The 12827-nt window shown below is 35.0% G+C and overlaps 1 protein-coding gene across 2 annotated transcripts; it reads right to left on the bottom strand.

Moving 5' to 3' along the window:
• Positions 1 to 322: 322 nt before the first annotated feature.
• On the bottom strand, positions 323 to 12459 carry rad9b (RAD9 checkpoint clamp component B). Of its 2 annotated transcripts, none has more exons than XM_028457973.1 (11): positions 12357 to 12459; positions 12027 to 12097; positions 9625 to 9762; positions 9039 to 9153; positions 8810 to 8909; positions 7919 to 8025; positions 6657 to 6763; positions 5315 to 5412; positions 4138 to 4257; positions 1892 to 2057; positions 323 to 782 (listed from the first exon to the last, which is right to left on the bottom strand). In XM_028457973.1, the coding sequence occupies exons 1-11, from the start codon at positions 12388 to 12390 to the stop codon at positions 651 to 653; spliced, it is 1188 nt and encodes a 395-aa protein (XP_028313774.1). In that variant the 5' UTR covers positions 12391 to 12459; the 3' UTR covers positions 323 to 650. The 2 variants fall into 2 exon arrangements, with proteins under 2 accessions (XP_028313774.1, XP_028313775.1); XM_028457974.1 differs by having other exon boundaries at positions 5315 to 5379.
• Positions 12460 to 12827: the final 368 nt, after the last annotated feature.

Raw genomic sequence — 12827 nt, 5'->3', positions numbered from 1 at the left:
AACTTGTAAACATGTTAAATCTTTCACAACTCAATTTCTGTGAAAATTTTGGTTAATTTAGTTGCATTTGCACATTGGTGAAAAATGTGTGAATTTATCACTGTTTTTACCAAAAGTGCAGATGCAGTATGGAAAATCACCAAGTACACTGAGCTTTCAGCTTTATATTCACCTGTATAACTTTATGCAGTATAGTGCTTTATAATATTTCAAAATAGAAATAAATCTGATATCTATAACAACTTTCATCAAAAGGTTTACATTTCATAAATATCTTTTAATAACAACATAACCTAACAGCTTGAGTGTTACAAAGTTAAACATTGAACAATGCCCATGCAGATGTGAATTCATCACTCCTTAAATACCGTTTGTTTTTTAAAACAACCAACTCTCAGGAACACTGTATGATTTATGTGCTGCCGCATTCCTCATATCAACGCAAATTGCACGTTTCAACCATAGATGTGGCAGACGAGAGGAGAACAATATTCTAATCGTTCATGACGGTTGCATCACAAACTGACGCTGCTTTGATATAATCTTAGCAACATTTAAACCACTAAACCATGCTTATAAATAATTAAAATCACATGACCTACTGTAGCAGAATGAAACAATCAGGAAGTAAAATGTCTGGCATCAACTGCTCAGAGGGAAGGAAATTCTACACCGTTTTCCTCCATATCTTCATCGTCATCGCTATATGACGCCAAAACGGGAAGTTTAGTGGGAAAACAGTCGTCATTCTGCTCCGATGCTCTGAACAAGAGGGAACAGATCTATGAGGGGAGAAAGATGAGGTGACATGTTAGTCAGTCCATCTTTACATAGCTTCCCTTTACAGATGAATTATCAGAAAGAAGCAAAATAAGATGAAGAATGAGACATTTCAAATGCAATCTTGGGAAAAGCTAGCTTTAATAATAAGAGCACAAAACCCCACTAAGTGACAAATCTCTTCTTTGCCAGATGTTGGCAGTTATCTGGATCATTGATCCTGATCATGGTGCCATGATCATTCACACTTTAAAGCCTTGGAAGAAAAGTATATCCCCCTTAATAACACAGTAGGTCCAAATGTATGGACGCCTACATTTCTTTCTTTTTTTATCGCAAAGAAATACGCAACCTTAATCTGATCCAGATAAAACTTGGTCAGGTAATTGAGGAACCAACCTGACATAACTGAGTCAAATTTCATAAAAATTTGTTTAGAACCGAGATAGGAATTTTGTCACTGATGAGAAATAGGAATTTTTCAAACTGATCCAAAATCAGTATATTGAACCAGATCCCAAAATGTAATGGAATTTTCCATGGTGTAAGGTCTATCTTTGGTTAAAATTTCCTTGAAATATATTTAGTACTTTTGACATAATCCTGATAACAGACAAACAAACGCTGGTGAAAACATATATAATATTAGTTATTTATCTATAGCTTGAAATAACTAAATGTTTTCACACTGTTTACATGTTTAAACAAGCCTCAACGAACAAGGACTTCGTTTTTTTAATTTTTTAAACTGTAGTTTTGTTGATAGATTGTTTAACCTGCTCACTCAGAAATGTTCCTCTCTGATCAGAGAACGTGGCGGCTCGTGTTCCTCAGACAGTTTGAGTTTGACGCCCCACTCTAAAGGAATCCATACGTAATCTCAGGGTTTATATATGTTAGTGTCTAAAGTGGAATAAATCCAGAGCCCCTCTTTCAGCTGTGAACTGTACCCTGTTCTCTTAGAGCCCTAAGCACTGGCCAGCTTCATAGAAATATGTGTGGCTGCAGCACAGCTAAATAAAACATTGTTTTGGCTACTATAATCAGCAGCTCTACAATCTTAAATACATGAGAAAAACAATAACAGTGTTTAAGTAGTTGTGTGAATTACCACAGAGGAAGCAGGGGTCGTAGCAGCGCTGGCGTCCGCCTCGTCGGACACACACGGATCATTTGCATTGTAGATGTGAGGCAGAAGCTGCATCGCTTCACACCCTTGGTTCATGGGGCTTCCCTGGCTGGATGGGATCGTCACTGTATCATCAACACCATCACATCTAACAACACACAAAGACGCACGTTACAGGTCACTGATTATAGACGGTCACCACACTACAAATTAACAAAGACCGTGTGAAACTAAAAACGTAACAACAAAATATTTATTCAATTTTGGAAACACTGTAAGCAAATCTATAATTATAAAACTCTAATATTCTGCAATAATCAATGAGTATTATCATTACATAATAATAATTATCTGTCCCTATAGGAAGTATTTGTCATTATTGGTTATAAGGGAACATTTCTTTGGAGTGACCTAATAAGACATATTGAACTGATAAATCCATCTGATAACACAGCCCTGCCTCTTTACCTTTTGACCATGTCAAAGATGCTACATGCTAAGCTAAAGGTTTCATTTCTGATTTTGTTAAAGCAAGTACATTATTTCAAATATGTTATTGGACATACATTTTCAAAATGATCTGTTATCGGGAAAAAATATCAAAGAAATCCACAAAGTTCAGAAGAGCAACTCCAGAAGAGTGAGCACTCAGCGGACTGGAAAAGTGGATCTTAATGGGATTACAGAGCGTCACACTCTTCTCACCCAGCTCCACACGTCCCAGTCTCATCCCACTTATCTCCAGTACAGACACAAGGCTGGCTGCTCTAACACTCTGCTGCTTAGAAAGCTAAAAACAGATTATGAGCACCAGACCGCTTTACTGAGAGACAGGAGAAACACTCAGGTGCATCATTGTGGGAAAATACTGCCTACATTAGAAAAATTACTATGATATATTTTATAAATAATATTTTCATATTAATAATATAACATTAATAGTATTTTAAAAATCTGGGACATTTTCACTTTTGACACCGTCTCTATTTGTAAGTAAACTTAAAAGTTACTTGAAGTTTATTTAAAAAGGTTTTTGAATAAAGCACTTTTAATAACACACAATACACTAAATATTTCCGAAAACCCATCAAACACTTCAGTAATAAACAAAACAACCAAAAAGTACACAATACAATAACAAAACACACAAAATAACTTTAAATTAGACAAAATAACAAGAATATACAATACAACTTAAAGAAAAAAAAATGTCTCCAAAAACAACAAAATCATTCCATTAACACAGAATGACTCAAAAACCCCCATAATGACATTTCTGTGGCCCCGATGTGATAAAAGTTATTTAGATTTTATAATCTTTATTTCTATAGGTAGTCTCATTTACATGTGGGAACTGTTTTGGACACATACATAAATAACTAGAAAAGAACTCGGAGAGCGCAGACCTCCGCCAAGCAGCTCCAGTCACGGTAACATGGTAAAATCAGGATTACCATGACTACCTGTCAAACATTGAGCTGTTGACTCTGTGAGAACCTGTGACATTGTCACAAGTTCCACAGTGTGGATAGGAAAATGAATGGGATATATACATATATATATATATATATACACACACATATATACAGTATACACATTTTTTCTTTTGGTAGCCAGAACATCACCAAAATGTAATCACCTGTTCCTTGTCCAATTTATCAATTTCGTCCAAATCCTTCATAACTTTTCAAGTTATCTTGTTAAAAGAATGACTGACAGACAAACAAAGCGGGAAACATAACCTTACTTCAATTCACGCAGAAGCGTTGCGAATAACAAATCGCATTTAAAAGTTACAGACAAGCGTAGCAAAGATTCATACAAAGTCAAGTGCTTAGCAGAGCAGGTACAAATACTAAAAACAGGAACAGGTTGGTAGGATCATGTTGTTATTACTGTGGCCCAGTGCAAAAAGACAGAGACCAAAAGGACATGAACCTCAACCCCATCCAGCAGATTTTGGAGGAACTAAAACGAGAACTTCTCATCCAACATCAGTGGGTGCTCTCATTACTATACAAATGAACACAGAAAGCCTTCAGAGGAGAGTTGAAGCTGTTAAAGCTGCAGAAGGACACACTCCATAATAAAGTATTTATATATGAAACAGTGACTGTTAGGGAGACGATCTTTAATCCTAATACTTTTGTCTGAATAGTGTATCCTAAAGTGATTGTTAAGAACAGAAACAAAGTGTTCCCACAGTGTTATGGTTGCTGTGTTCTGACCTTGGCGTAGTTGGGGCTGGGGTCTCTGTGGGCTGAGAGTTCCTGTTGTCAGAGTTAATCAGTGTAGCCAGAATCACGGTGGCCTCCAAAACCACGTCTTCAACCGAGAAACACACAGGCCTGCAAACAGCATAGAAAAAGCTAAATAAAAATAAACCTTGACTAAATTGAGAAATCTGACATTTTAATGACAATGAACTTGGACCTGCTGGAATGAAAGTTTTTAGGATAAACCACTGCTTATTAAAGAGTTTATGTTTATAATGTCTAACCACACGCACACGCACACACAATATTACATAATATGAATAAAAACACAATCAAGAGATTACTTTACAAACTTTAGTACTTCTTGAAGTGGTTTATCAGTCACTTCACAATCATGTGGCTTCTTTGTCCTCATTATAACGGCCAATCTTCACACTTGCGGAAAATTTTCTAATTTCCTAAAATAAGTTACCAATCAATCAAAATTCAATGAAAAATAATTACTAGTCATGAAAAGATGAGCACAGATGGATGGTGTTTCCACCTGATGTAAGATAGGACATTTTACAATTCAGGAAACAATAAAATTGCCCTTTTTACCCTCAAGATAAGGCAAATTAAGTTGTTTGCTGTTCAGGTTTGTTAGCTCAAGCCTCATGATGGAATAAATAAATATTTAAAAATGGTAATTTAGGTCTAGATTAATGACGACGGTAATATTGTTACATAAAACATGTTAATGTTCAATGTTGTGCAGCTGCCATTTCATATTCCTTCCAAACACTATCATGTGGATTTTAATTGTAAAGGACCTTTATACTAGCGTCCAGTTCTACATGTTTGGGTTAGCTTAGCATGCAGCAGCACCCACTGAGCGGGTCGAAGCATGGGGGTATGTTATCTGGCCTAATAAATATATCAAGAAATGTATCATTGTGCGCTGATAAGTTATTAAACTGATAACCATCAGGTTATGGATGTGTCGTTGCTCCAACACAGCTGAGAGGCTCATTAGCAGACTAAGTCTCATCAAGTAGCTGTAATTAGATTCAAGAGTGTTGAAGCAGCTTTCTAAGAGTTTAAACAGAAAAACACTGATACAATCAGAGTGAATCAAAACACTTTCAGCAGGTCCAGTAGATTTTATAAACATCATGGCCAAGTGAATCATGACAGTCAAGTAACTCACTTTCCAGCAGCGCCAAAGTGCAGCGTCACTGGGAGACAATGGGACTCAGCAAAGGACAGCAAACCCTGGAGCCACAAAGCAGCAACAAAAACCTGAGACTAATGTGTTATTAGAAGAAATACAAAAGGTTTATTGTCATTGGATAACAGAAAAACATCACATTCAGAGTAAACATCTCCTCACTAACACCCAAAGCCTGGTTTCTAATCCTCCCAAACCCGATTTTCCAACAAAGACGGACAGGCCTGGTAATGAGGAGCCTCTCAGCGGGAACCCTAAACGCATTCCAGGACTTTAAGCAAGGGTTGTTGGTGTGGATGCATGTCACACCTCATTAAGGGGATGGACTCATGGACTGCTCTTCTTAATGTACAAACCAAGTCCATCTCCTTTAGTTTCCTCGTCAACACCTTTGTAATAGAAGTCAATGAGCCACAATAGCATGCCTGCAGCCAGGAAGTTATGGCACGTTCTCTAAAACATTGATTTTTCTGTTATGTCAGTTTTCAGTAGTGTAGTTCTGGAGATAAATTATTTTAAAACACCAACTTTTTTTAAAATAAATAAATACATAACTTAACAACAACAATATTTTTCAAACACATTTATAAAAAATTCTATTTTTCAAATTTGACTACAATTTGTACAATTTAAACGCCCTAATCAAAGTTTTTGTATACAATGAATGTTTCAAAAATCAAGGCCTGACGGCACTTTTTCAAAATTTGCACAAAAAGTAAGGAAACATTTGTCCTTTTCTTCATGAGTGCAACCTACATTCTCAGCTCTGCTGCTCACCAATGCACGTTCCTTACAAATGTAGCACCCTTTAAAACAGAAATAAACAGGCTTTCCAACAGTATAACCATATTGCCAAGAAGCATTTGTTATAGCACTTTTCATGCTAAGTTTATAGATTGTTTATATAAGTTTTAAATAAGTCTTTTCAGAAAAACTTAAAGACTTAGACTCCACATTTAATTCTGTCATGTTTAACTGTTTTGTGATTAATGTATTTACTGATTTCCATTAAACAGATGTTAGAAATTGTGATCAGCGGGTGATGGTGAGTCCTAATCAGTTGAGAAACATTGATGTAAATCTTGATACTAATATTTGTAACAGCTGTATGTTTCTTCTAATCTCTGAATCAGTTCTTTTATACAAAGGTGCACCACTCACACTGTCAAAGTAAAATGTATGAGTCACAGCACTGAGGGAACGTTCACTTGAACATGATAGAGGTTGTAAAACACCAACAACGTGAGCTCAAAGTTATTAAATGAACTGCTGTGGCAGACCTTACATACATAATATTTGCCTCCCAAAATAACCCAGTTACCCTGAGCTCCTTCAGACAGAAGGTTATGTCGGAGTCATCTCTGACTTGAAAGAAGTCGAACTCGTCAGGGTGTAAAGCCATATTGGTGTAAACCATCTTCAGGCGATCTGTCACAGTTCAAGTAAAACAGGCTTTAAAAAGCACCGTCGGTGTGTTTGCGGATAAACAGATAAATATGAAGCGTTTACACAAACATGACAGAATGTCACATATCGCTTCCAGAGTGGATTCAACAGCAAAAATAACGAGCCAAAATAAAATGAAGATATGTGACTAAGTAATGACACCGGCTCTAGGCAAAGGAATGTTTGGTGGACCCTAACATTGTCTTGTGTGCAGTCTTAACAACATATCATTTTTACACGTTTTCTTTCTGACAACTGTTTCATGTACATCATATATCCCATCACGTTGCATTGTACTATATCATAGTTTATCGCATTGTATTGTCTTGTATAGCATTGCATTATAATATCATATATATATAGTTTCTCACCATGAAACATTACATTGTAATATCTCATCGTAAAGTATTACATCTTAACGTATCTCATAACATATCTCATCATAACATATCTCAACGTACATTGTAACGTATCTAAATGTAACATAACTCATTGTATTTCATTGTAACGTACCTCATCATAACGTATCTCAAAGTAACATATCTCAAAACTTATCTAAATGTCACATACAGTATCTTGTATCTCATTGTAATGGACCTCATTTATCAATCTAGTGCTCCACTGCCTACCATGTGCGTACGATTGAACCTGCGCTCCTGCTAAATAAATCATTTTATTTAGTTTTATTGGTTTTAATAATCCATTTGATCTGTTCTGTTGATGTGGGTGTTTATGTTTTAATGACAGCTGAGGTTCCATCCATCCATCCATCCATCCATCCATCCATGTTCCAACCCACTGGCTCCTTTACAGGGCAGCTGAGGTTTGTTTAATAATTATTTGCAGACTCTTTGCTGCACCACAGATCCACACACTCAGATTTGTAAATGAGGACCAGAGTGTCTAATTATTATGTCATCGTAATGTATCTCGTAACATATCACATTGTATCACATTGGGATATGATGGTATTGTATTTTATCTAATTGAACCACATGACAGGTACATCACATTGTATTGTAAGGTAATATTGCATTGTGTCATATCATTACGTATTGCGTTGTATCATATGGAAACATTTTTCTGTGTTTTTCTGAGCCTTCAGCTTCTCTAAGAGTGTGTGTTGTTCCAACTCACCATTTCCTCCCTCATTGTAGTTTCTCAGGCTGACTCTGAGAGGAGTCGTGGACAGAGTGATTTCCTCCTGAGACAGTGGAAAATGCATCACCATGTCACCAAGAAGCCTGATGTCAAACAGGGAGGACAGAAACAAAGACATGAACAGAGGGACACTCATGTTCCCTCCGTGATGCCATTAAACAAAAACAATGGATTTACTTGAAACAGCCAACTGTGGTTTATAAACACATCTGTGTGGCTGCTGTCAATTGTCTGAATGTGTGTTATTGCACTCACTAGACTGCTGGATCCAGCTTGTATTCAATAAACCTTTAGTCACAGCAAATCCCTACGTTTAGATAAATCCCAATACAAGCTTTGTCCTGTTTAGGTTTTTTAAAGAAAGAGGTTTAACTTCTTCTAATTAAAGAAATGCAGCGTTCCAGTGAGTGAATGAGAGAAAAAAGGATTTCAGGTTTAGGCCTCACATCACAAAAACACTATATTCCTTAATGCAGTCAGTTTCACTACTTTTTTTTCTAATAACTCTACAAATGAGCTGCTTTTATTTTGAAAGGAGGTTCATATTTTGACAAAATGCAGCTCTATCATAACTCTGTTATTTTTACAATACCTACCTACCTGGATAAATAACTACAATGTTACTTAGCTTTGTACAATATTAATTCTGTATACACATTTTTTCTTAGTCTTTTAAATATATTAAATTTTCATATTTAATTTATAGGGTACTTTCTTTCTAAATATATTTTATTGTGATATTGTAGTAGTCAGCAAAGGCAGAGTTTCATTGTACAGTCATTTTTTGTACATAAAACAGTTTTATCAGGCTGCAATACGACAAAGTAAGCTTTAGTAACCGATTGATCGATGACTTGTTTTACAAACCTCGCAGGAGATTTCAACACATTGGGACATTGTTGTGAGGAAAACACAGCCTGCAGAGCCTCACATTCCTGGAAGCGCACGCTGTGGGTTTTTGTGATGCCTATGACATCACAAGACATTTTGGGTGCACAGTGTCATCAAGTGGTCACATAATTCCAGTTTTTTTGTCACTCATAATTTAGCTGTGTCAGGCCCAGTAAAGCAGTTATTAAAATGTTGTGTCTCTTACCATGTCTGCATAAAAACTGGAATATGACTCGATCACTGGAATCACTGATGGATATCTGACATCGTTCCACGCTCCGATCAATGGAAGTCAAACAGCGAAAAAGAGGCAGCACAGACTTCAAAACACACACATATTCATAAATAAATGAAATATCTATTTTAAATTTTTTTTAAAAAGTAAAAAGGGCTTTAAAAGGAGTAGAATAAATCAAACAGACATTCTAAACTTTATAACATTGCTTAGTATAGTTATTATTATTAATTTATTATTGAATGAATGTAGAATATTCTTGCAGAGAAAAACAAACATGATTTGTAGTTTACAACAAAAATATCAAAATGAGTAGAAGCAAAACTAAATTTGAAGACAATATAAGCCCTATTGCTGTACATACCTTCTCAACTGTACATTTATACTTGAACAAAGCCATCATATTTTTATTGACTACTTTTCAAAGCCTGTAACACAAAGTACTTCAAAGTAAAAACTAAAAAATTCAAATATATAAACAATTAAGGCAATAAAAAAATCAAGGTCCTATTCTTGTTCTATTTTAACAACAACTGATCGGCCTGAATAATTGTACCTTCATGAGCAGTTTGCATTTGATGGATCCACTGCACTGCTGAGATGGAGCGTTCAGGCTGAAATGCTGAAAGAACAGCGGTGAGAAGAGGAAGCAGGCGTATGCAGAGTGAGCAGAGTTCACTGATCTCAGAGCCAACTTCAGGATAAAGAGACAAAAAAATAATCAACCACAATGTAGATTCAATCCTTTTACAGTCAAGTTTTTTTTTGTCCTTTTCATGCATGGCTTAGGTAGTAAATAAGACAATAATGCTTTACTCTTTTACAAAGTAATATTAGGGGTGTACTAGGGCTGGGCAAAAAATCAATTTAATCGATTAATCAATTTTGTAGATAAGAACGATTTTTATTTAGCAAATTCGAGTTTTAATTATTTTTTTTTTAGTTTAAAAAAATAAACCACATTTTTTTTGGACTTGTGAGCCAGTGCCCTCTTTGTGTACATGTGTTTATCTTTTGAATAGGCTATATGTGTGCCACAGGCATGTTTAATTTTTTATTCGCATTATGCAGAGATGCTAAGGGAAGAGTTTATTTTTTGATTGTAATGTTATATGTTATAAAATATATGGTTATCTGATTTCTTAATCAGAAAAATTTCGCTACTGTGAAGTTGCTGTTGCACTTTTGCTTAAACCTGGGTTAAAGCTTGAAATTGTTGAATGACAGAGCCTCATTTACTTTTTATTTTGGATTGTTCTATGCATTTTAACTCTTGAGGACAATCACAGCAATAAAGTTGACAATATATCTGATGTCTGCAGTCATTTTTAAGTGCATTAAAAACAAAAATCGAGAATCAAACCTAAACTCTAATTTGTCTCTAAACAATCGGAGATTTTCTTTTTGGGCAAAATCGCCCAGCCCTAGGGTGTCCCGATCCGATATTGATATCGGTCCGATATCAGCCAGAAAACAAATATCGGCTTTTATCGGACTGCATTTGAAATCTCCAATATAAGCGCTCCGATAAGTTCTTGTTGTTTTTGTCCCCGCCCTCAGTTGTTCCCACCATATACTGACAGTAAAAAATAACTGAAGTGAACTTAAATTGTTGACTATTGTTCTCTGTTTGAGTAACATCACTTGATCAAGCCTTTTCTAACATTCCACACTACAAAATAAGTAATAAAAGTATGTATGATTCATGCTGATATCGTTTCGGATTGATATCGGTATCGGCCAATACCCAAGGCTGCAAAAAAGTTGTATCGGGAAATCCCTAAAATATGCTAAAGACTTTAGCATATAGGTCATTGTATTCAGTGTCAGCACAGCACACATTTGGTCACATTCTTGACTGATATACAGTGTAGTACAAAATCTAGACCAGGGGTCACCAACACGGTGCCTCATGTGAGGGGCCCTCAGGAGCTCCATCTAAAATGTGATTTACTTTCCAGGATTCAAATTCACTGAGATAAATAAATACATATGACAGATGTAGTCAGTATTTATTAAAGTTACACACTTGCTGCATGTGATAAAGGTTTTGTATTAAACTACCACCTTTAAATGTTTATTTACACTGAAACATTGTGATCAACAATTTATCTATATATATATATATATATATATATATATATATATATAAATATGATATATTTTTAAAAACACAAAGTGGCATGACAATTGTACATTTTACATGTTATATGATCAGTTAAAAGTTGTTCCTTGGTAGCTCATGAAATAGGAAGATGATCATTTTCAATGAAATATAATAAAAATGCAAAACATTGTATGAATTAGGAGAAATAAAGTGTTTCATGTTGAAACTTAAACATTTCTTACCTTTTTAATTTACTGCTAGCTTTCCTTTTTTTTTTTTTTTTATTTCACCCTCATAGCAAAATATTCACCAGCCAAATATTGTAGATTGCCTTTAAGGCTGGAGAAGCTGAACTGCATTTTAAAACTGTACATTTAGAAACTATTTTGTTGATTAAAAACAGATAAATGTCCCTTGTCCTGTACCAATTTTAAGAAATATAGTGTTGTGAAATTAAGAGTTTATACAGGCACAGAGACGTGCATCCAAAGAACACAGTAAAGTCATTTCTCACTAGAATTACACCTAATGTTTTGGTTAGTAATTTTCGTTCAGCAACAGTGCTGATCATATAGATAAGATCACAGCTGCCTGGTTGTACACACTTTGACCAATAGGTGGTGTTGTAGGCTAATTTATCAACCCGCTTTGTTTATTTATTACATTATTAGGCAAATATGAACACCTGTAGGAACTCATATCGGTTTGAATCCACTGTGGAACATTGAGCAAGTCCCTTAACCCTAAATGCTTCCAAGTCGTCATAAAGGAGAACTTGTTAAATAAAAATTTAAAAATTTCAAAAATAAATACACACGCGACACACAAACCTACATAAATATAACGCTCACCCCTTTGTCTGTAGGATCCAACCACAAATCATCTCCAATCCTTGCCAGAGCATGGATAGCTCTTCCAAATGCTGAAATATACAGATACCATCATCTTAAGGTAAGATGTTTAATTTAAATGTGAGCCAAACTGCAGTTTATATAGCTAGTCAAATTAGCTCGCCACATTAATCCCTAGTAGTAAGTAGTAACCATAAGAATTCCAAAAGTATAGCACCCCCAATTAGCTTATATATGTTGACACAGCATTTCTATAGATTTAAATTAAAAATAATACGTCACATTTACTTTTTTTAAAGCACATTTATCACTTTGACATCGTTTTTTCACCTTTTACACTGAGTCCTTCAAGTGTACAGTTCATGGTTCAAAATGGCGGCCGTGTCGTCCCTGCAACACAACAGCGCCAAACTATGACCCGCCCCCATTTTCCATGATTGGCCAATTAACACAAGGTACACAACGGCTCTGGGCTTACCCAATCAGAGATCAGAGGCCATTTAATGCATGTAAATTAACTATAATTAAATAAAAAAGCGAAAAACATGTTATTTTTCTAAATATGCATATAAAGATATATTATCCTTGAATATTGATTACTCAATTTATTTTAAATAATATTAATTATTCATTAAATATCATTTTTGTAATAAATATTTATCAAACATACTTTACTTCATATTAAACTTGATAAAGTAAACACAGGTAAACTATCATTTTTAGTCCCTTTAGATGCATTAATTTGTTTATTATGAGTTCATGATACTTAAATATTTCTTTATTATGTGCATACTTGAAAAT

Source organism: Gouania willdenowi, chromosome 9 (assembly GCF_900634775.1).
Source record: "Gouania willdenowi chromosome 9, fGouWil2.1, whole genome shotgun sequence".
In the NCBI taxonomy this organism is placed as follows: domain Eukaryota; kingdom Metazoa; phylum Chordata; class Actinopteri; order Blenniiformes; family Gobiesocidae; genus Gouania; species Gouania willdenowi.
This window is presented reverse-complemented; position numbering and strand designations above follow the sequence as displayed.